Source organism: Calliphora vicina, chromosome 5 (genome assembly GCF_958450345.1).
Source record: "Calliphora vicina chromosome 5, idCalVici1.1, whole genome shotgun sequence".
Taxonomy (NCBI): domain Eukaryota; kingdom Metazoa; phylum Arthropoda; class Insecta; order Diptera; family Calliphoridae; genus Calliphora; species Calliphora vicina.
In genome coordinates, this window is record NC_088784.1 from 23,382,279 (window position 1) to 23,405,495 (window position 23,217).

At 31.6% G+C, this 23,217-nt stretch overlaps 1 protein-coding gene across 2 annotated transcripts; it reads right to left on the reverse strand.

Moving 5' to 3' along the window:
• Nucleotides 1–203: 203 nt before the first annotated feature.
• Nucleotides 204–22,274, reverse strand: Pcf11 (Pcf11 cleavage and polyadenylation factor subunit). Of its 2 annotated transcripts, none has more exons than XM_065511692.1 (13): nucleotides 22,108–22,274; nucleotides 21,216–21,503; nucleotides 13,573–13,698; nucleotides 13,315–13,482; nucleotides 12,849–13,238; nucleotides 11,922–12,777; nucleotides 5,550–5,799; nucleotides 5,217–5,376; nucleotides 5,045–5,147; nucleotides 2,617–4,982; nucleotides 2,396–2,543; nucleotides 1,785–2,201; nucleotides 204–1,716 (listed from the first exon to the last, which is right to left on the reverse strand). In XM_065511692.1, exons 2-13 carry the CDS (start codon nucleotides 21,396–21,398, stop codon nucleotides 956–958), a joined length of 5,928 nt encoding a protein of 1,975 aa, XP_065367764.1. In that variant the 5' UTR covers nucleotides 21,399–21,503; nucleotides 22,108–22,274; the 3' UTR covers nucleotides 204–955. The 2 variants fall into 2 exon arrangements, with proteins under 2 accessions (XP_065367764.1, XP_065367763.1); XM_065511691.1 differs by having other exon boundaries at nucleotides 5,550–5,811.
• Between the last annotated feature and the right edge of the window lie 943 nt (nucleotides 22,275–23,217).

A 23,217-nucleotide genomic window follows, 5' to 3' on the forward strand; every position in this document is an offset into this window, starting at 1 on the left:
CACTATTCACTTGACATGAAATTCCCCATATATTTACCATTTTCAAATCCATAGAAAAGAAATAAAAACACAATTCATATTTCCATTTATTAAGCTAGTTAATTAACTGTTTATTATATGCAATTATTTATTAATTATATTTGATTCCACAGAGAAAAATCTATATATTAAACCATCATCAAATAAACTTAAATGTTTAAATATTCGTTTTATTTTTATTTAAAAATTTTATTATCTTTCTTTTTATATATTGTTTTTTGTTTTCTTTAATATATTATGTATATTCTCATTAATTAATAAATTAAAATTATTAAAGTATTTAGAATGGGGATGGGAATAAGGAGTACTAAGAAGGGTTTTTTGAAACAAAACAATTGTAGTTCCTAATCTTAAGAATTTGGAATTGATTGAATTTAATTAAAATGTTTGCGTTGATCATCCGCACTATGATGATTGAGAGAAGAAAGCGTTGTATTAAAAATTAATTTCTTTTTTTAATTTAAAAACATGAAAATAAAATTTAAAATTTACCTAAATGTGGATTGAGGTTGTGACGATGCCATAAAAAGCGGCAATGTAAAAAATATGAAAATATCCACAGGCGAACCATGTTTAAAGTTTAATTTAATTATGGATACACTTAGAATAAAATAAAAAAAAAATATTTGTATGTATATTTATATATAAATAAAAAGACACTAAATACTAATCAACGAATAGTAAGAGATGATGAATGCATGTTGCAGGTAACAGGCCAACCAGGCCAGTTGTTTTGGGGGATTCCAACGCGTTAGAGTTAAATATATACAAAAAGGAATTTTAGGGGAGAGGGAGAGAAACAAACAATTTCCAACCATAACAAAACAATACGCCGACAATAATGTGTCAGCGTAACTGTGTGTGTGAGTGTGTATGTCTGCACCTACATACACGTACTATTTATTATAACAAAGGTTTACATAATGGAACAAAGTCCCGATGTCTCATTGCCGCAAACCACTTTTTCTTTTTTCCTTAAACTAGCCTTTTTAAGCGCAGGTTTTAGTTCATAAGTTATAGTTTCTTCAACGGGAGGCGGTGTGACTGGTTTTGGTGGAGGTATGGTGGGAGCGGCTGATACAACCGGTCGATTTATATGGGTGATCGTGGGTACACTGCTGCCGTAACTGCCTATTACTGAAATCGTACTTACACTGTTTTCTCCGAATTCTTCGACTGCCGATAGATCGTCGTATTCGCCAGCAGCACCACCGCCTAATAGACTACTGGATATGGAACTGATTGTGGTACCACCACCACACAACACTGGTATGGTAGATATGGTGGGTATGGGATTGGAAACTGAGCTTGCAGCATGACCTAAACTATCTGTTTGATTGATTGAGTTAGACGACATCGTTGAGGATGCTGTTGCGTTATTACTACTAGTACTAGTATTGCTACTTGTGGTTACAGTGTTCTTGGTTATATTTATTTTAATCTTATTAACTAAACTAGCCAAGGGCACAGTAGGAACGGGACCGGCAGCGGACAGATTGTGCTCGTCTGCCGTATCTATATTACCATCCATTGAGATATTCAAATCCATACTGGGCGGTTCCATTAGCGATTCGATGTCTTCATTCTGATGCGCAGAGGATGCTGTTGAGGCTGGTCTTTCTGGTATGGGCGATAAAGCGGGATTGGACGAATCAATCGTATGAGTTTGGGTCTCTTCTGTATAGAAAGAAATAAACAGAATATTAAAAAATTGCTATTGTCAACGTTTTTAATATCACACTTACCACTGATGTTAATGGATATTTCCTCGGGAGCTTGAACTACAGTTCCGACTTCTTCAAAACCATCATCCTCATCTTCGTCTTCTTTTGGCTCCTCTTTAATTTTCACATTCATAAAGGACAATTGTGAGGCATCATCTCCTTCAGGCAATTCCTTCTCAACATAGGTGTCCAAGTCCGTAAAGGGAATGTGAGGTTCCTGTATTTCAACATCAGATTCTGTAGTTTCGTTGAGTTCGCCGTGACCCTGACCCTCATCTTCGTCTTCCACATTGCCCATTTGTTCTCGTGTGACATTCGCCGGCACATATTCGTCGTCGTCATCATCGTCAACGATTTCGGTAACCGAAGGCTCTTCATTGGGCAAAACAATAACATCGTCGTCATCATCTTCAAGCGTGTGGCTAGTTCCAACATTTTCTTTGGGCGATAATTAAAAGGGAAAATTAAATTTAAGACACATTCCACCAAATTATTTAATAAAAATGTAACATTTGCTATAATAAATAAAATCTTTTAACACTTTAGATTAAATTTTTAGGCCATAACTTTTGTAATTTGTTTATTAACATTAATGTGAATCTAAAATATTATGCTCATTAGCAGAAACTTACCCTTATCGGTTTTATTATCTTCCTCCACTTTTATCACAATATCGACTGCATTATCATCATCGATTTGTATTGTCGATATTTCATTGTCATGTGTGTTAGGAGTTTCTTCCTCTTCGTCACTTGACTTAGGTGGAGGATTAAGTGAGGCCTGAAATAATAACAAAATTGCAAAGATTTAGTACAGGCTGTATTATTTACTCAAACATTTTTCTCCCATCTACCTTGTAGTCTTCATAACAAAGTGGATGATAGATTTTATCTTCAATTCTTATGGCAGAACGCAAATGCCATTCTTCCAGTTCATTGTCATAGTATTGCTCAAATTTCTCTTGACACATATCACAGGCACGATCCACATCATCCACTCCGGCCGAGCACGTGGGTACGGGTGAATTGGTGGAACGTTGATTAGACGTTTCATCCATAGTTTCGGGATCGTTTTGTTGTGAATCGAATAAGTTCTTTTCACGTTCCTCCATATCTTCAACCTCTTCGTATTGCACCCAATCGTTGAGATCGTAATACCATTTGCGAGCATGAGCCTTGCGCGAAGTGTCTCTTTCACGTCGATTCTGTCGGAAATGCCAGTCCAAATGTTGGCTGTATTTAATGGTTTGTTCTGGTGGAAAACGAACACCACAACTGCTGCATTGCATGCCCGAGAATAGAGTTTCGACAATAGCAGCTTGGCGTGTTTTTATTGATTCCGGCTTCGAAAGGTCAATGGGCTTAATGGGATCCATGTGCACCGAGGGTGGTGGTGGTGCAACTTCTTCTGTTGAATTCGATTCTGAAGAAATAACTGTTACTGATTTATCGCTTTCAATCGTTTTAGTTTCTGCTTTTGGAGCAGTAACAGCGGCAGCATTATTAACAGCTGGTAATATACCACTTGAACCGCCCAATATACCAGTGGATACCAATTTCTGGAAAAGTTCATCAATATTTATATTACTAAGAGCCGCCGCCGGCAGTATTGGTACGGAGGTTGGTGCTGGAGTCTTTTGCAGTTCAACTTTATTTATTTCAGCTGGTGAAGGCAAAGTCTCCACCGTTTCCATTGCTGTTTCCTCTTTAGCTGGTGGTTTCGTTTCAACATACAGCATATCCTTGATTTGTACTTTACCCGCTACTACACCCTGAGGCAAAGCCCCAAAACGTACGAAATATTTTTTACTGCCCAAAAACAGACTCTTGGGTAAACCACCATATTCGACGCGAGTGGGTGTTCCGTCCAAAATAACAGTTAAAAGATTGTCGGCAAATTGTATGCTGTGTTCACTGTCACCTAATTTGAAGGTCTGCAAGCGAGCATCCAAGAACAATGGTATAACATTGTGAGCATCGACAATCATGTTAATTTTTCCCACTACCAAATCTCGCCTTAAAGGACCAATATTTACTTGTGGCGGTGGTCCTTCGGCCTTTAGCATATGTATTTTGTTGCGTATGGGCACGCTAATGGGTGGGCCTCCGAAATAGATTTCATACCAGTGCTCGTCAATGTACAATTCACGCGAGGGGAAACCAAAACGTAAATTAAATGTTTCGCCATCGATTTGCATGGATTTGTAGCCAGCGTTGAAGTGTAATACCACCGGCTCGTTGTTATCAATGCAAATGCCACGTTGGCCATTTTGGAAACCAATCTCTCTGGGTTGATCCACCTCCATGAAAACTATAGCCACTTGATCGTAAAAACGGATTTCTTTGGCAGCACCATCGATTGTTATGGTGCGCACTACATCTTCTTGGGGATTGTCGATAGAGTTGCAGGGTTTAGGTATGACAGGAGCTTGAGGGGGACCTATGGGTGGTAGGTTATTACCACGTATAGGGCCCATGTGGCCTTTACCGAAATGAGGTGGCCCTTGGGGTGGGCCATTGATATTGCCATTGCCACTGCCCATTGGCCAGGATGGACGTATATTATGAGGTACATTACCACGAAATGGTGGTATACCACGTTTATTAGGTGCCATCAAAGGATTCCAAGGACGTTGCGGCCCTCCCGGTCCCATAGGCACATTAACACTCGGGGGTTCCACAACACGTTCTCCCCACTTAGACACCTTTGGTCCACGCTTCTCACGTTGTCCTCTATTCGTTCGTGTAGAGGTTTGCAAGGGTGGTGTTTGATCATCGTTGGAATCTTGCTTATCCTCAGTGCGTGGTGAATCTTCGGCATTACCGGCACTACCTTCACTATGTTGAGAATCAGCATTTGAGTTTTGCTCATAGGCCGTTTGACCCTTGTTTAATTTTGGTATACGTTTCTTTAGAATGGCCTGCATTGCCATATTACGTTCACTGGAATCATTGGAGCCTTCATCATTATTATGCTTTTGTTTAATCGCATTAAGAGACTCTCGCCGTTTGGCTTCTTTCAGTTTGTTGGTTTCATTTATGGACATGACCGTTTTCACCAAATGTTTGTATTGATCTTGACTAATAGAGTTGGTCTCTAACAGCTCTTGAGCTTGGCTAATCATGGTGCGTATTTTTTCATCATTTGCCTCCTGGGTATCGTCATTCATTTGCAATTCGGCCAACTTGTTGCGGTGATCAATATCGCGTGTAAGTTTATCTAAAAATTAAATTCGATTAGATTTTAGTTTACAAAAGAGAAGAACTTTGTAAGGAAATTACCAAATTTAGAAAGTTTACTTAATTTAGCGGTCTTGGCAAGTTTTGCACGGACATCTTCAAGACTTGATTTCGGCTTAGTTGTAGGGTTTTTATTGCTGTCAGTCTGTAAACAAAGTTCAATTTGATTGTGATAAGCTGTGAAAGTTAGTAAAAAATACAAACACCAACTTACCTTAAGATTATCCCAGTTTTCATTGCTTTCTCTAGATATATCGGTGGACATATGAATGGCTGGCGGTGGAGGTGCAATATCATCTTGTGACGATGTAGGACCAGCTAATACGGGTGGTGGTATTAGTTGTCGCAAATCTACATCTTCCGAACCAAATAACCTGCAAATCATAATCATATTTTATGTAATGAAAATATCCGCAAAATAAAGTTACAAGAGAGAATAAACCATGACAATAAAATAAATTTAATTTAATGTTTAAATAAAAACGTAATATTGCATAGTTATTACCCTCTTGTATTTTGTTTAATTGCTGTTTATAACAATACTCACGCATCGATCTTTGCCGATTTACTCTTTTTAGCCACGGGTTCTTCATCTTTGACCGGAGCCAAAGGCCTTTTTTTGCCATCCTCTTCAAGATCTTTACTTACTTGGCCGCCTTCTTCTTTCTTTTCCGTTTCCGAATCCTTTAAAGTTTCCATAGTTGAGGAGGGATTGCTGCCGACCGTGTTAGCTGCGCTAGCAGTTGTCGCTGTCGTTGCAACTGATGATGATCCTGATGCTGATGATAGTATATTTTCTGTAGATTTTTCTAATTTATTAAAAATTTTTTGAATTTTAAACGACACTTTGGGTGATGATGTCGTCGTCGCTACATTTTTAGCACTTGTCGTCGTCGTCGTTTTTATATTGTATTCGTCTTGATTTATGAAGAAATTCGATTTCGTTGCAGACGTCGCTGCAGTAGTTGTCGACGACGTCATATCAACATTTCTAGACATAAATTTACTATTTAAATCTAAAGTTTGTGTATTAGAGAAGGACAAGGACATGGAGGTGTCGAAATCTTGTTCATATGTTGTTATCGCTGTGGGCACCGTTGACACTGAAGTTGATGTCACAATAAATTGTGGTCTTAAATCTATGTCCATTAAACCTGTCACGGGCTCAGTCACGGGCGTTGCTATTAATAACAGGGATTTTTGGAAGTTTACAATATTATGTTTTATTTTCTTTAAACATTTTAAGGCAATGTAGAGAAAAAAAAGTAAACTCAAAAAGAAATTGTAAGTGAAACTATTCAAATATAAGGGTGTTTTTGTGGCAAGAAGTTTAAATAACATTTAGAGTAGAGTTTAATAAATATATAACTTAAATATGCTCATTTTTAAATTATACCTTATTGGTTTACATTAAAATTTACATTAGAAAATCTAGCTTTTACAAATCACTGGAAAGTTTTGTATATATTTGGAAAAAATACATATTTGTTTAACTTTGACGAATCAATAGACCTTGGAACAAACACAGTGAGCTGAAAAAATCGAGGTATCTGCCATTTGTGGGCCAATTTTTTTTTGCAACCTAACCTAACTAAATTAGTTATATTGAAGTTGTTTGTAAGTTAATTTCTCCGTAAGTTTTTGGTATTTTATACTGTTTGATGTTCATCCATGTTTAATAACAAGTTTTTATTCTGTTGTGATCTTCCATCGCTCATTACGAGTACAAAAATTTCCACTTATTTCTGAATTCCGGGCTTCTTGTATTTGTTGATTTGCACTACTGAGATCGAAGTTTGGTGTTCTTCACTTGTTAACGATCCATGCTTAAGGTTTGCTTGTAATGTTTTAGTTTTACGCGATTGTACTGAAAAGTATTATGACTTTTTTTCGAGATTCCACGCCTAGAGGCTCTGCCTTAGTGCTTCCCGGTACCTGGAGGCAGTCCTTCCTTCGCCTTACTTTACTGCATTTCTCACCATTTTGTAAGCTAAATATTGGAAGCAAAAACGAAGCGGTAGCAATTTATACTGCTTCTAAATCAATAACTTTCTTACTAGGGCACTTGCTGTTGCTATTAGACTGTCAGCATTTGACCAAAATTTTGGGTGTCTTTCCGATTTGTTCAAAATTGTATTTGCTTATATTGCTTTAATGATTAATCCTAATTATTATTATAATATTTCTGTGTCTTTCTGGTTCGTTCAATATTGTATTTTCTTATATTTTTTTTTAAACTTCTCTGAAAAATTACTCTTTTAAAATAGTGAATTTTTTAAGAATTGTCTAATTTGTTTATAAAGTATTTTCTTCAAAGTAGTAAATACTTTACTGGATAACTCTTTTTTAAGTACCCTTTTAAAAAACATATTTTTTTTCTTATAAAATCTATAAAATTGGATAAAGTTTCTTTTAAAATAAGAACATTTAAAAAAAAAAATATTTGAAAATACATTTTTGAATAAGTGCTTTTTAAAATACTGCCTTTTTTAAGAAATGTATAATTTATTTGTTTTAATAAAGTCGTACTTTTCTGAAGAACATTGGAAAGTTTTTTTTTTGCGAAAAATATTTTTTTTATGAAAAAAGTCAGCTTGGCAGAAGTCTTGGTTCCTTAAAAGTATGAGTATTGTTTTACAGGTATGTGATGGAAATCGATTTTGAAAAGAAGCTGTTTTGTGCTTATAAACTCTTCACCAAAGAAAGTATACTTTAAGATAAAAATAATTTTTGTTAAAAAAATAAAATCAAATCGTAATTTTTTTTGGTGGTAAAATAATAAATTTTTGCTGAACAAAATCGAGGCAGTTGTGGTTCTTTGCTTATCATATCCATTTGTGAGCCGATTTTCAGTAGCAACCGAACAAGAACTATATCGGATAAATCATGTTTGTAAGTTGTTTGGTAGCTAAAGCTGGCCACACACGGAATGATTTATTCGCCTGATTTGTTATTGAAAATTTTCAATTACTTGTGATTTTGTTCACGCACAGCCCCATATACAAGTAACAAGAAGTCGAACATGAACAAATCTTACTCACAAATCAACCGTGTGTGGTCAGCTTAATCGACTTCGCTATCTATAACCATTCAAAATATATATTTTATGGAGTCGCAAATGAAAATGTAGAAACGGTATGAATGGTATTAAAAGGTCGATTTGTATTCAATTAAACAATTCTAATTTTATACTTTTCCTACAGTTTTTTATCACATTTGTTTAAATAAAACTTTCTTTTTCTAATAAATTTAAATTTTTTCATAATAAATTAAAATTTTTTTTTTTAAAAAATTAACAATTTGAAAACAAAATATTAAAAAAAAACAAATCCGAAAAAAAATAAAAAAAAAACAATTTGGAAAAAAATTCAAGCACTTGAAGATTTTGTTGGAATTTGACTTGAATGTAAATGTAATTATACTTTAAACATGACAAATATTTGAAAATTTATTTATTTTTCAAACAAAAAACAAATGGCTTGAATTTATGTTTTCTTTTTACTGGAGAATGCTATTGAAATAAAGTGTAATACAACTGTAATTCAAATGCTTGACTATAATTCAAGGCTTGAATTAAACTTGCTTTTAACTTGAATTCCAGTAAAAATGCTTATTGGGAATTACCTACAAATATTTAAAAGTATAATTTGGTGAAGCCGAATATAGCTCTCTTACTTGAGTCCGATCGATAGCAATTTTTTCAGCCCAAAACAAACCGAAACTTTTCATTAAAAAAAATTAATTGTTTTAATTTTATGGCATGTTTGATCACATTTTAGGCGACCTGAATGAAGTGCACCCACTTTACATTAATCTTGTTTTTTCATCTTGATCTGAAAAGTTTTTTTATACTTTTCCTCCAGTTTTTATCCAATTTGTTTAAATTATATTAAAATTTTTTGTCATACATTTTTTTCACTAATAAATTAAAAAAAAATTAACAATTTGAAAAAAATTTAAAAAAAAACAAATTCGAAAAAAAAACAATTTGGAAGAAAATTTTTTAAAATTTGTATTTAAAACTATAAGTTGGTGAAGCCGAATATAGCTCTCTTACTTGTTTAGAGTCCGATCGATACCAATTTTTTCAGGCCGAAACAAACCGAAACTTTTCATAAAAAAAAAATTGTTTTAATTTTGTGGCATGTTTGATCACATTTTAGGCGACCTGAATGAAATGCACCCACTATCCATTAATCTTGTTTTCATTTCATTTATTATCACAATTCAATAATATAAAGCCACAATAAGGGCCAAAATAACATCTTGATCTGAAAAGTTTTTTATGAAAAAGTTTTTACAGATTGTTTAGATATTTTACAATAAAATATAAGTTTTTATTATATTTTTCCTTTATAAAAGTTTCGGTATTCGGCCAAATACTAAATACCATTAATTTGCATAGCTGTTTATATGTAACCTATTGTAAGATTTTTTTATGGTATTCAAATTAATGAATTATAGCACATTTTTTTAATCTTTTTATTTATTTTTTTAACCATATATGGCCCAATAGAGTTCGGTTAAATTAAATAAATAAAAACAAGTAAGAGAGCTATATTCGGTTGTGCCGAATTTTATATACCCTTCACCAAAATATACTTTAAAAAAATTTTTTTTAATATTTTTAGGTAAACAAAATTTAATTTTTGTTGTTTTTTCGAAATTGTTTTTTTAATTTTAAAAAAATTGTTTTTTTAGTTTTTAATTTTTTTTTAATATTTAGTCAAAAATAATTTTGGTAAAAAAAAAATTCGGGTTAAAAAATATTTTTTTCCGATTGTCCTGGTTTTTTCCTTATATCTCAGCCATTTGTGGACCGATTTTCTCGATTTTAAATAGCAACCGAGCCGGAAGAATTTCGGAGATATTGATGTATCATTCGTGTATGTAAGTTATTTGGGGGCTTCAGAAAGTTGATTTCAACACACAGACGGACATGGCTATATCGACTCCGCTATCTATAACGATTCAGAATATATGTATATACTTTTTGGGGTCGCAAATGAAAAATGTAGAAATTACAAACGGAATGACAAACTTATATATACCCTTGCCACTCATGGTGAAGGGTATAATAAATACAGGTATTAGACCGATTATTGGGCTAATCTGAAATCAAATATTCGTTTGGACTCTAATATGTTTTTCCTTAATAAAATCATTTTTGCCTAATCCGAATATTCGGTCAAACTCTAAAAATTACTTGATATTTGCCATCTGGGCTGAAAAAATTAAACGAAATTTAACAATCTTTCAAATCGATCTTTTGAAATCTATCGATTTCCATCACATACCTGTTAACATGCGTTTATGTTGTAAAAGTGCAGCTACAATCGCATACGGATACAGCAGACAATGTGTTGACAATCTTTGGCTAAGAGTCTCGGGTCAATTCAGAGCCAATTTCGAATTATCGTGCATACCTTGAATATGTGCTACAGTCGATGTTTAAAACTTTACCACATTTGTTTGCATACATCGATATGATTTCAGAGACTTTAAAGGTTCCGAATCGGTTAAGATCCAAGTTCCAATTATAGTGGAAATCTTGAATATGTATTACTACTGTCGCTTCTTAAAACATTAGCAACTTGTTATATCCATAATTTAAATATTACTTTGTTTATAAGATTTTCCAAATATTTGGCATAACTTGTTTAACCAATTAATCACTTAAAAGCTATATAAATAATATATTAAATCTACAAAAAAAAACTCTACTCAAAACTTTATAATAATAAAACTTCTTAACCGAAACACCCCATATTACAAAAAAAATAAAGAAATAATAAAAATTATGAAATAAACAAATAAAACCGACAAAGTGCTGTAGCATTAAAAACAAAAAAAAATAATTAAAAACATCATCACCAAAAATAAAATATATAGATAGTATAATAAAAAAAAAACATATTAAACAAATATTGTAGATAAATAAAAACTACCACTAACAGTTTTTGTATACATTTTTTATATTGTACATAAAATCAAAATGTTAAAAAAAATTGCAAATATATAGGTAAAGGCTGTTTGAAAATAACACTAGCGTTTAGATTTAGTTTATGCAACTTTTGTAGAATTCCTAAACGCTGGTGCTATTTAAAACATCGCCAAAACTTCTAGTTTCGTTTGATAAAAATTCACTTTTCTTTTTTTTTAATCAAAATGTAGACAATTATTCATTGTTAAAAAATTTTGAGGTTTATGTATTATTTTTTTCTTATTTATTTTTCGTTTTTGTTTTCAATAATAAAAAATGAAAAAAAAAATGTAATAGAACTTAACATTTTTACACATAGTGCTTTTTTTGTAGTTGTTTTAACACAGAAATCTTATCACAGTCTTTTTGTTTTCTATAAAATTAATTGTTATTAATTTTCTTAATTAATATTATTGTTCATTTGTATTTAAAGTTAATAAACAAACAAAAGAAACCTGAACCCCAAAGAGTATTATTTGTACCATAAAGGAGAGCAGAAGAAATATATAAGAGATTCTATAATTATAAGCATGGAATTAAAACAACGGAAATGGGCAAGTTTTAAAACAATTTATTTCAAGTTTTAAAACAATTTAAATACTAAATTATTATAAAAAATAGTTAACTTATGATATTATTTACTAAAATTTTAATTAATTAAGATCACAGCCTTAGAAAAGAATCAACAAAATGAAACATCAAACAAACCCTAAACTTTTAACTAAGCCAAAACCTGTATAAATGTATTTTCAATGAAATACTTTAAGAACAGTTCTAGCTTTGTAACCCTCCTCTGCTAACAACTAACGACCTGTCTCAAACAACCTACAACTCTTTGGGGTGGGAAATTTTGAATAAGTGGATCTTCATCAATGTCATTTAATGATAATCTAATCATACTAATAACAATACTGTACAGAATGAGACATTTCTTACTTTTGTCTAGATCATTGTCGCTTGTGTTTGCGGCAGCTGCAACAGGTGGCTGTGTTAAATTCTCTTTTTTGTTGCTAGTAATTTCATGATCAGAATCTAATACTTTTGGCCGCTTTTCAGGTGAGTTAATTATAGACGACGAGTTAGACGAGATGGACGTACGTCTAAGATCAACATCACCATAAGATGCTCTGGACGTTGTGGTTTTGTCATCTGGAGAACGACTGCGTGATCTTGTTTTGCTGCGCGAAGAGTTCCGTGATTTATGGCTATTGGAACGTTTCGAGTCACGCGACTTTGTGGGTGACGATGTGGGGGAAGTGGATTTACGTTTAAATGCAGTCGACAAGGGGGCAATCTCAAAGGCATCTTTATCGCACTTTGAGGATTGCTTGTTCGTTGTCTTGGAAAATCCCTTTTTGCGTTCGCTATTTGCTGTTAAGGAACCCGCAGACGAGGAGGATGTGGTAGAACTTTTCGACTCGCTGCGTTTACGATCTCGTTCACGTTCGCGTTCTTTGTCGCGTTGAGAACTTTTATTAGAGCGACTGCCGCCGGCTGAACGGCTGCTAGACGAGATGCGTGTGGGAGATTTGTAGTTGCTTTTGTGATTGCGTTCTTGTTTATCTTTGTCTAGGTGTGTGGAGCCAACATTCTGCTGCTGACCCATAGATCTTTCGCCATTCTGATTCTGTTGCATTTTCTGATGTTGCTGCTGCTGCTGTTGCTGACGCTGCAAGCGTGGATCTCTTTGTCGTACAGAATTTAACAAAGCCGAGTTTACAGGATGCACTTTGGGTTTATTTAAATTTGCTGCCGCTATGCCTGCATTCATCATATTGGCTGTGGACATACCCTGTTAAAGTAAAAATATACATAGTATTTAGTTGGCTGTGCTTAATTCAATTGCTGTTTTAAGCATCTCACCTGTGGCGGGGCATTCATCATGTTGGGGTGTAGATTTGGTCTGAAACCTCTCATATGAGGATGAAACATGGCAGGTCTCATGGCCGGATTAACTGCTATACTTGTGGGTCCCCCCATATAGCCGGGTGGCATAATGTTGGGCATCATTTGAGATGCCATAGGAGGACCACGTATTCCCACTGTTTGTAAAGTATTGGCAGCCACTAAAGTTTCTACGGGTGGTATAACACCTTCGGCTGTTTTGGAGAATTGTTTTTCTTGTTCCTCTAAATGTTTTTTGGTGGCCTCAAGTTCCAACTCTAGCTTCCGTTTTCTCAATTCCAGCAGCTCTCGCGTTTTATCCTGTAATATTTTCTCCATTTCTGTGGGTATAGCCTGGGCAGAATTAACCTAAACGCAACAAAAGTAAGCCCCGGGTTAAAATCAGAAAACAGCATACAAAGTCAGCTGGCAAATGCCTACTTACTTTTAGGAAATTCGGATTAACATGTATCGAAGGTTGTTTGGCTGTTATGGGCCAATTGTGATCCAGACGTTTCACTTTAACATCTAAAGCATATAATCTTTGGGCGGAGAATACCTCGTTCCAGGTTTGCCTCAACGCATACATGCGTTCTCTGATCTTTTCATTAACCTAATGACGAGAGCGCGCATTTTGAATAATAAACATAAATTAGAAAATGTTTGAATTTTCTGGCAATTCCGTGGCCTTGGCCGTACTCACCTTTTCGAAGGCTCCACAAAATATATTGACAATACTTTGGCTGAAGAGTTGCACATAAGTGCTTTTAACATTTTTTACAATAGAATCAATTAAATACAATATTGGCAATTTAAATTCAGAAGGAACCTGTTTCAAGTAAAAAAAATTAAGATTTTGTTTGTTGGTGTGGAAAAACTAAAATCATGTTTTTTGGTTGGTTGTTCTTTAGAATTTAAACTCAGTCTTATGAAAATATAAGTGTTTTTTTTTGCTTTTTTTTTGTGTTAAAGGAAATAAAACAATTTTATGCAATTGTTTAAGAATTATTTTTTTTATTTGTTTCACAAAGTTTTTTGTAATGTTTTTTTTTAATTTTTTTTTAGAAAAAATTTGCTGAAATATTATCTTCTTTAAAGAAATTTTAATAAATAATTATTTTATTGGAATTTAAGAGGTAACAACGATTGAGTATAATGAAATCTTTTGAGTCAATTGAATCTTCTCTTGTCAAAGTAAATAAAAACATGTAAAAGGTTTTAGTTAATAGTTTTTAGAGTCAGATTAATGTCAACGTTTGAGAGGTTTTGAAATATGTATTAAACTGTTATTTGAATTATTTTTATTAATTATTTTCATGCTAAATTATATTACGAAATTACACATTCGTTTGGTATGTTTGGTTTATCTAAAATTTCACAACAACTACAAATTAATTCAAAGTTTTACGTAATAAATTCAATATATAAAATTAATGAAAATTTAAAATATTTTTTTAAAATCAAATTTTTTTTTTAGTATTTTACTGAAAAGTATTAACTGAAAAACAAACAACATAATTAATTATATTCTGAAAAAAGGGAACAAAATTAAAAATATTCACTATTTCGCTACTGACAAAACAATGGAAACTTTTAAACTTCTGCATCCTGTTTAGTTATTTTATTTTTAAATTCTGGTAATTTTTCACATTCAATAAATAAATCAGCAGTTTCAAATATAAAGAAATTTCGTGAGACCGGTTCTGTAAAAACTCAACATTTAGGTGGAAGACCTCGTAAGAGTTCAAGAAATTCCCAAAAATAACTCCTTGCTATCGTCCTGTTAAAAAACCACTCATTTCTAAAAAGAACCTCGTCTACAGAAGCTCGTCTACAATTTGCCAGGGATCATTTAAACTGGTCGATACAGAAATGGAATAGTGTCCTCTTTTCCGACGAATCCAAATACAATTTAAGATGCAGTGATGGTAGAACATTTGTAAGACGACCAAAGGGAAAAAGATTAGATCCAAAGTACACAAATAAGACTGTAAAGTTTGACGGTGGCAATATTATGGTATGGGAATGTTTTTCAGGGCGAGGTATGGGCCCAATTCATATTATAAAAGATACCATGACAGGTATAGGATACAGAACCATATTAAACGATGTTATGTATCCTGAGGAAAATATGAGCTGAGGAAAATATGTCCCTAGTTTGGTGATTCCAACACGACAACGACCCGAAACACACCTCTGGGGTTGTAACCGAGTGGTTACAATCCAACGAGGTACGTGTTTTGAAGTGGCCTGCCCAATCGCCAGATCTCAATCCCATAGAAAATCTATGGGAAATTGTAGATCGTAAAATAAGGACCCAAAATTACACCAGGAAAGAAGATTTATCGGAGGCGGTTATAAGGGAATGGCAAAATTGACTCTTTATAAAAAATAAGGTATACCCAACAAAATATTGAGTTATTGCAAAGTTGAGACCATATTTGTTAAAATAATACCTAAGTTTCCATTGTTTTGTCAATGCCGTAATAAAGAAATCTTTTAATTTTGTTTTCTCATTTTTAGAATTTAATTAATTATGTCCTTTGTTTTTTGTTAAATTAAGTTAATAAAAGTATACAAATAAAATACTAAACAAGTAAGAGAGCTATATTCTGCTGTGCCGAATCTTATATACCCTTCACCAAATTATATTTTAAAATAATTTTTTTTAAATATTTTTAGGTAAACAAAATTTAATTTTTTTTTAATTGTTTTTCAATTTTTTTTTTTTTGGAAATTGTTTTTTAAAAAATTTTTTTTCCAAATTTTTGAAAAAAAATTTTTAAATTTTTTTTTTTGGAAAAAAATGTAAGACAAAAAAAATTTTTGATGAAAAAAATTTCGGGTTAAAAAATATTTTTTCCGATTTTAACCCATTGTAGGTCTATAGCCTTATCTACATCGTTGCAATGGATTTTGAAATATCTATCATTAGATATCCATATTGTCTATATTAATGACATAGTAATCCAGATATAGATAAAAAATAGGTCAAAAATCGAGGTTGTCCCGGTTTTTTGCTCATATCTCCGTTATTTATTTACCGATTTTACTGATTTTAAATAGCAAACTTCTCGAAAGCATGTCTGACAGAATTATTGAAGATTTGGATCCCGAAGATATCTGGGGTCTTCAGAAAATTGATTTCAACAGACAGACAGACGGACATCGCTTAATCGACTCTGCTATCTATAAGAATCCAGAATATATATACTTTATAGGGTCGGAAATGAAAAATGTAGAAATTACAAGCGGAATGACAAACTTATATATACCCTTCTCACGAAGGTGAAGGGCCTAATTTTTTTAAAAAATTATTTCAGATTTTAGGCCACTAATGAAATATAATATTTGGAAAAGTTTCCATTGTTTTGTCAACCACTGTATGGGCAATTCCATGTCATCGTGCGTGACATTTGTACGCCTATAGAGTGGAATAGATTTTGCAAAAATAAGAATATCTCATAAATAATTCGGTCTTTATATTCCATTCAGAGGGTACTATATTTTAAAAAATAATAAGTTCCTTCGAAACATTGTTGTTCAAAATATCGAGCGAAATAAGAGTATATAAAACGGAAGTAATTTTGAGGTACATTTAGAAATATGCCAAAATATGCGAATCGTGAGAGACGTTATGTTTTCTTTTAATTTCTTACCCTAAATCAAATATTTTTCCTTTACAATCCGTCATATTTAAATAAAAACAATCTTTGGATGATTTTATAATAAATAAAATTTAATATCGTACGTGACATACCGTACGTGACAGATTTTTGTCTTATAATAAAACAATATATATTCTGTAAATATATGTATACAAAAACTAAAAAAATTAATAGAAAATATACATTCGGTTTCAATAAACAATTTGATAATAGCAAAAAAAAAAAACAATCAGAGTTAAATTCATTTCATACTACATTCTAATTGGGAGCTTAGTTTTCACCGCTATCTTAGCCTAAAACATACCAATTAAATTAAAAAATTAAATATAATCAGTTTAATCTATTATTTTTACCCTTAAAATGTTGTAAGAAGCTCTGAATACTTTCACATAGTAAAATTTTAGTGTTTTCCCCAATTCAAATCATAGTGAAAAAAGTTTCAAGGGTTTTTATTTTTTCAGTCGTGGTTGTCATTCTCGTGGAATTGCCCATATTTCAATTGTTAATAAAAATATAAAATAAATAAGGGTCCTATCTAGTTAATGGTATGAAAAGTTTCGACTTTTCGATCAACCATTTTCGTTTCGATTTTTACAGTCAATTAATCGAACCCAATAATCGATTTTTTAATAATCAAACTGCATTTTTGGGAACGATAGCAAATGACCCATATACGCTATAATTATGGATTAAAATCATATTTTGGAAGAGTATTATAACTCCTTTATGTTGAGGTGCTCTTTTTATAAACCGTATAAACATTTGACAACAATTTTATGGAATAAATTTCGTAGCATTTTTTATAAAAATTTCTTAAGTTTGAAAAAAATTTCGCATTAAAAAATGAGGTCCTCCGTGAATATTTTCCGATGTCAGCTGAAGATTAATATATTGCAAATTTTAATGAAAGTAAAAAACGCAGACAATACTAAAAATTCCGGAATTTTATTTCGATTAATCGTTATCAAAAATCGATTTCAGCATAAAAATCGGATTATATAATCGATCACGAAATAATCGTTTTTAGAAAATCGATTTTCGACCATAATCGTAATCGATTTACCATTCACTATCTACTATGAGCTGCTGAAATCTGTAATATTCCATCATGACAACATTCGGCCACATTAGAGTATCCAAAACCGAAACCGGTCATCTGATTTATTCATCTTTCGGTTTCGGTTTTTTTAACTTTTCGGTTTTTTGACAAACCGGTTTTCGTATGACGGTTAACCGGTTTTAATGAAATATATTTCCTTAAGCTCATTCAAACATATTTATGAAAAACTTTGATACCATTTTTAAAAATATTGATTTATTTTATAGAAAATTGTAGCATTTGACAACATTTCGTAAAAGATATAAAATAATTGCATTAAGAAGTCAAAAATGCTAAATTTCCATTAAATAAAAATTTAATATAAACCGGTTAACCGGTTTTTTTGAAGACAAAAACCGAAACCGCTTAACCTGATTTTTTAAACGACAATAATCAAAACCGGTTTTTTCAAAAACACACTTTTTAGGTTAAACCGGAAATCGGTTTTTTAAATTTGCCGGTTTTTTTGGACACTCTAGGCCACATGTTGCAATAACTGTTAAAAACTATTTAGAATGAAGTGTTTGGAAAGTTTTGCCTCACCCGCTTTATAGTCAGGCCTTGACGCGTTTGACTACTATTTGTTTCGATCGAAACAGAGCGCTCTCTCTGGGATACGCTTTACTTTGGAACAGAGTACATATACGAAATTGGCTTGATTCGTACTTGTCTTCAAAAGATGAACAGTTCTTTTTTGGCTCGGAATTAATATGTTGCCAGAAGAATGGGATAAATTAAATAAAAATCCAGCATTTTTAAGTCGGATACCCAATAGTAGAGTAGGTATTTATTTTCATACTTGTTGGTAATGCACAGTTTTATAGTGTTTTTTACGTTTTTTTTTACGTCATTAATTATACCCTACACCACCATAGTGGAGAGGGTATAATGCGTTTGTGCAGATGTTTGTAACGCTCAAAAATATTAGTCTAACACCCACCTTAAAGTATACCTATCGACTTAGAATCACTTTCTGAGTTCATTAAACGATGTCCGTCCGTCCGTCTGGCTGGCTGTCCATGTAAACCTTGTGCGCAGATATTTCGATCAAATTTGGTACATATATTATTTTTCGGCCCAAGGACCTAGCCTATTGAAACTGGCTGAAATCGGTCAATTATTTCACCTAGCCCCCATACAAATGTCCTCCCGAAATTATACTTTATCGGTCATAAATATTTAATTTATATATGTATCTCCACAAATTCCGCCCCAAATAAGTTTTATATATACAAAATTCATGTCACCAAATTTTGTTACGATCGGTCCATAATTAGTCATAGCTCCCATATAGACCCGCTTCCGAAAATCACTTTAACGTGCATAAATCGCTTAAAAATGTTGGTATACACACAAAATTCAACATAGTTAACTTTCATATAGACATAAATAAAATTCATGGTGATCGGTCCATAATTAGTCATAGCTCCCATATAAGGCCCACTTCCGAAAATCACTCAAAAATATAAATTATTTAAATTTTTAAAGAAAAATGTTTTGGTAGGGCATGAGCGACCATACTTTCTTTCTTGTAGGGCCGATTTCGATGAAATTTGTTGTATGTGTTTGTGTCCCCGGATGGTTTAGATTCACAATTGACCTATATAGGAACGATGGGCGTGGAACCTCCCATACGAAGTAAAAATTTATCAGCTAGTTAATTTATCACCCCTATCGTGAAATCATGTGAAATTTATGTTCCCATGAAATATCCATTTCCCTCGAAGGGAAAATTGCTATCGTGATATTCCCTAGAACTTTTCATTCACAATAGTTGATTTTGTTCGTAACAGCTGTTTATTGTTTACAAAATTCCATCTAAAAATTTCACAACATGGGACATTTTTTCACGTGAACAAAGTTTATGAACGAAAAATGGGAAAAGGGAACATATTTCATTTGAATTATTGATTCGCGATAGGGGTGTATATGTTTATGTTAAAACCATTGTTAAATTAAAGAACACCAAATAGCGTTTATCCCCCCACCTGCTACAGAATTCCATTCCGACCGAAAGTAGAATTAATTCCATATGTTGCATCTTCATAAAAAGTAAAACGAATATTTTTTTTGAAGTGAAACCACTGTTTTCTAAGTGTAATATTTTTGTGTAAATATTTGATTTTCCAAAAAAAAAAAACCAATTTCAAAAATAGTATACATAAAGTGATAGACAATCGTTTGTACGCTACACGTTTTCACTTATTTGTTAAGAAACTAAGAGGATTTTTGGATAATAAAAAAAAAACTGAAATTTTGGTGAGACATTTGTGTTTAATTTAAAAAAAAAATATTACAAAATTTGGTATGACCTCCATAATTTCTAATGGCTGAAGAATTTTTTTAAATAGGTATTGATTGATATTACAAATTTTTTGGAGTGTTGAATACGAATTTTTTTATCAGAACTTCTAAATAATATTTAAAAAACTGTTATTCCTGTTCATAAATCTTTTCAGGAGTAAACATGTCTTCGATACGATAACATTCTGTAATATAAATATTATTGATGGATTTGAGGTCATAACAAGGTTATTGACCTCTTTATATAAGGAAGGCATCTTTATCTTTATTTTCAAGACAATAATTCAAGACAATAGTTGTGAGAAACCTCCCTGCCAATGGAACCATAAATTTCATATCTCAACATCAGAAGGAATTACCACTCGCAATTTCTCTGTTCAAACTCTATTTAATTTGTAGCGTTATTATCAAATTTTTCTTATATTCTCTTTAGCACTTTTAAGACAAAATTACCACTACATTTATTATATACAAATGTCTAACTAAAATTAGTAACTAATTTACAAAAAGTGTATAGGTATTTTCTATAAAATAACTTTTACCTTAATAGTTGTTTTTGTTAATTTAAGTCTAACTTATTATGTAAACAAAACTAGAAAAACAAATAACGAATAAACCAATTAGAACAATTTTATTAAAACGATTGTCCATCACCGTATTAAATGCGAAACTTAAACTTTTAAATTTCCTTGATATTTGCTAGATATTCAATAAAAATATAAAGTTAAAGGTTTTCTTGAATTAATTACTTTGGTCCAAATTCCAAAGAAATAACTAATAACAACACTGTATTATATTTTAACACTTTTCCATAATTTAAATTTTAGCTTCCTCGTATTTCCCTCTTAAAGAAATTGAAAAGTAGAAGAGCCTCATTTAGGTGTTTTGTGATCCTGTACTTCATGGAACCATATGGTTTAGATTAAAAACTTGTAAACAAAATTAAATTTTAATTAATGTTATGGAAACGATTCCTGTACCTTTGGTAAAAGTATTGATGAACCTTGATATTTAACATATTAAGACGAAGATTGTCAACAGTTGAAAAACTTGGTGTAACTTGATATTTTGTGTACATATTAAGTCGAAACAGATCCACTCGTTAGTCCTATTCCATAAACTATTTTAAATACTGTCTTTTCAATTCAACTGTCCTGTCATTTTATAATCACTTTTCTGTCACATTTACCTAAAACACTTTCATTATACTTAAATTCTTAAATTCCAATTAATTGTAATATTAATAATAATAATATGAAAAGGAATATTTTTAACCTTGGCAATATGTTCTTCAACGACTTTAACGATGACAGCCGCATACTCAATATTTTCCTCCGCCAACATGGTCAGCATATTGATTAAGGGTTTGCTGTTGCAATTCAAATCCGATAAGCTGGACAAATATTCTTCCGCTACACGCTGTTCATTCTCCCGCTGGGTACTCGTAGCATTATCCATGGCTACGGAAAAATTTTCTTTGTTTTTTTTATTTTCAGTAATAATTCTATTGTGCCTTTTATATATATATATATATATATGTATATATTTGCTATATTTTGATATCTGCAAATAATAAAAGAAAACAAATGCACACGTTAGTTATTTTGGAAATAAACGTATAGATAGATATTTTTTGTATGCGCACTTAACAATAAAAACAAACGTATGTACAACATATGTACATATATACAGAAAGGGAAGATTGGGAGGTTTCGGGTTTTCCCAATAATACCATTAATTTTACCACTACTGTTATTATAAATAATAAAAACCCCACACTTTTATACAATTGTCATTAAAAATTTCAACATTTTTATCAGACTGACAAATCCAATACATATATATATATATATGTATGCGCATTTATTTACCAACACATTTATAACAGTTGTTTTTTTTTCATACTCATTTGTATGTATGCGTAAATTTTTCACTTCTTTTCACTTGTCATTTAGCCCTGAAAATTTTAATTTTTCACGTTTTTATTTCGTTTAATTTATGGAGCAAGTTAATTATTTTATTTATTTTCACTTTACACTACTAGTTTTTAATGTTATATGCAGTTTTCTTTTTTTTGCAAATTATGTGTGCGAAAAATTTTATATCGTCATCAAAATATCATACTGCAAGCATACACACATTTTTTTTCATTATTTGTTTAACTTACCTTAAATTTTATAAAATGCTTTTAATATTTCAGTCTTAATTCATTTAATTTTTATTTTATTAAGCACTATTATTTTAATATATTATAGATTTTATTCTTTTTAAACTAAAACACTTATAAATATTTCACGTAAGCGAAGAAATGAAATAAAATTGTGTGATGCTTTCTTCCAAAAAATTACAAATACTTTCAAGATGGCGATTTTAGGAAAAGGCGCTGAATTTCAGCAATTCAGCGGCTGAATTGATTTTTGACAGGTGGTGTTTGTGTAGTGTTATCAATTTAGAGTGCATGTGAAAGAGTTGCCAGATCCATTAAAGCAGTAGTTGGCAAGGCGAAAAATTAAATTATGGATTATTTTAACAAAACCCGGCTATAAATATAATTTTTATACAAAATATGTCAAAGCAACACAAATTACTAAATAATTTGGCAGTTTAAAATTATAAAAATCATTATTTACCTAATTTTTTGGCATAAATCAAGATCACGACATAATAATCTATTTTCTATTGATAATTATAAGCATTAACTCAGATTCCACTTAGTTTAGTAGTTATAGGACTTTAGAGTCATTATATATAATATTAAATTAATTATCTGAGCATTATGGGTATCATTGAATAGTGCTTCCAAATACTTTTCATATGCTATATAATATGGTACAGTTTATTAACATTGTGAACCAAAAATTACATTTTGAATTTATATGATAGTATGTACTTCAGAAAATTTAATTTTGTTCGATACACCCCTGAAAATTTGAACATTAACAGAAGAAAACTTATGGAAATAGAAACTATTACTGGGATCTTGATTTGTTCCAAAAAAATATTTTTTCAATTTTATAGCATGTTTCCAGATCAGGCAAGAAAGCATTGTAATATTCCGATATATGGTAATTTTAAATAATTATTTTAGATGATTTTTACGATTTTAGCTTTTTATGGTTATAAATGAGTTCCACAAACTCAGTTTTTTTCATTTATTTATAAAATTTTCTATTTATTTGATTATTTTGATATTTTTAACAAGTTTTGTTTAAATTAACAAAACAATTTCCCTGTTATTCTTTTCTTAGATATGGTATACCCTATCTAACAGCTGTTA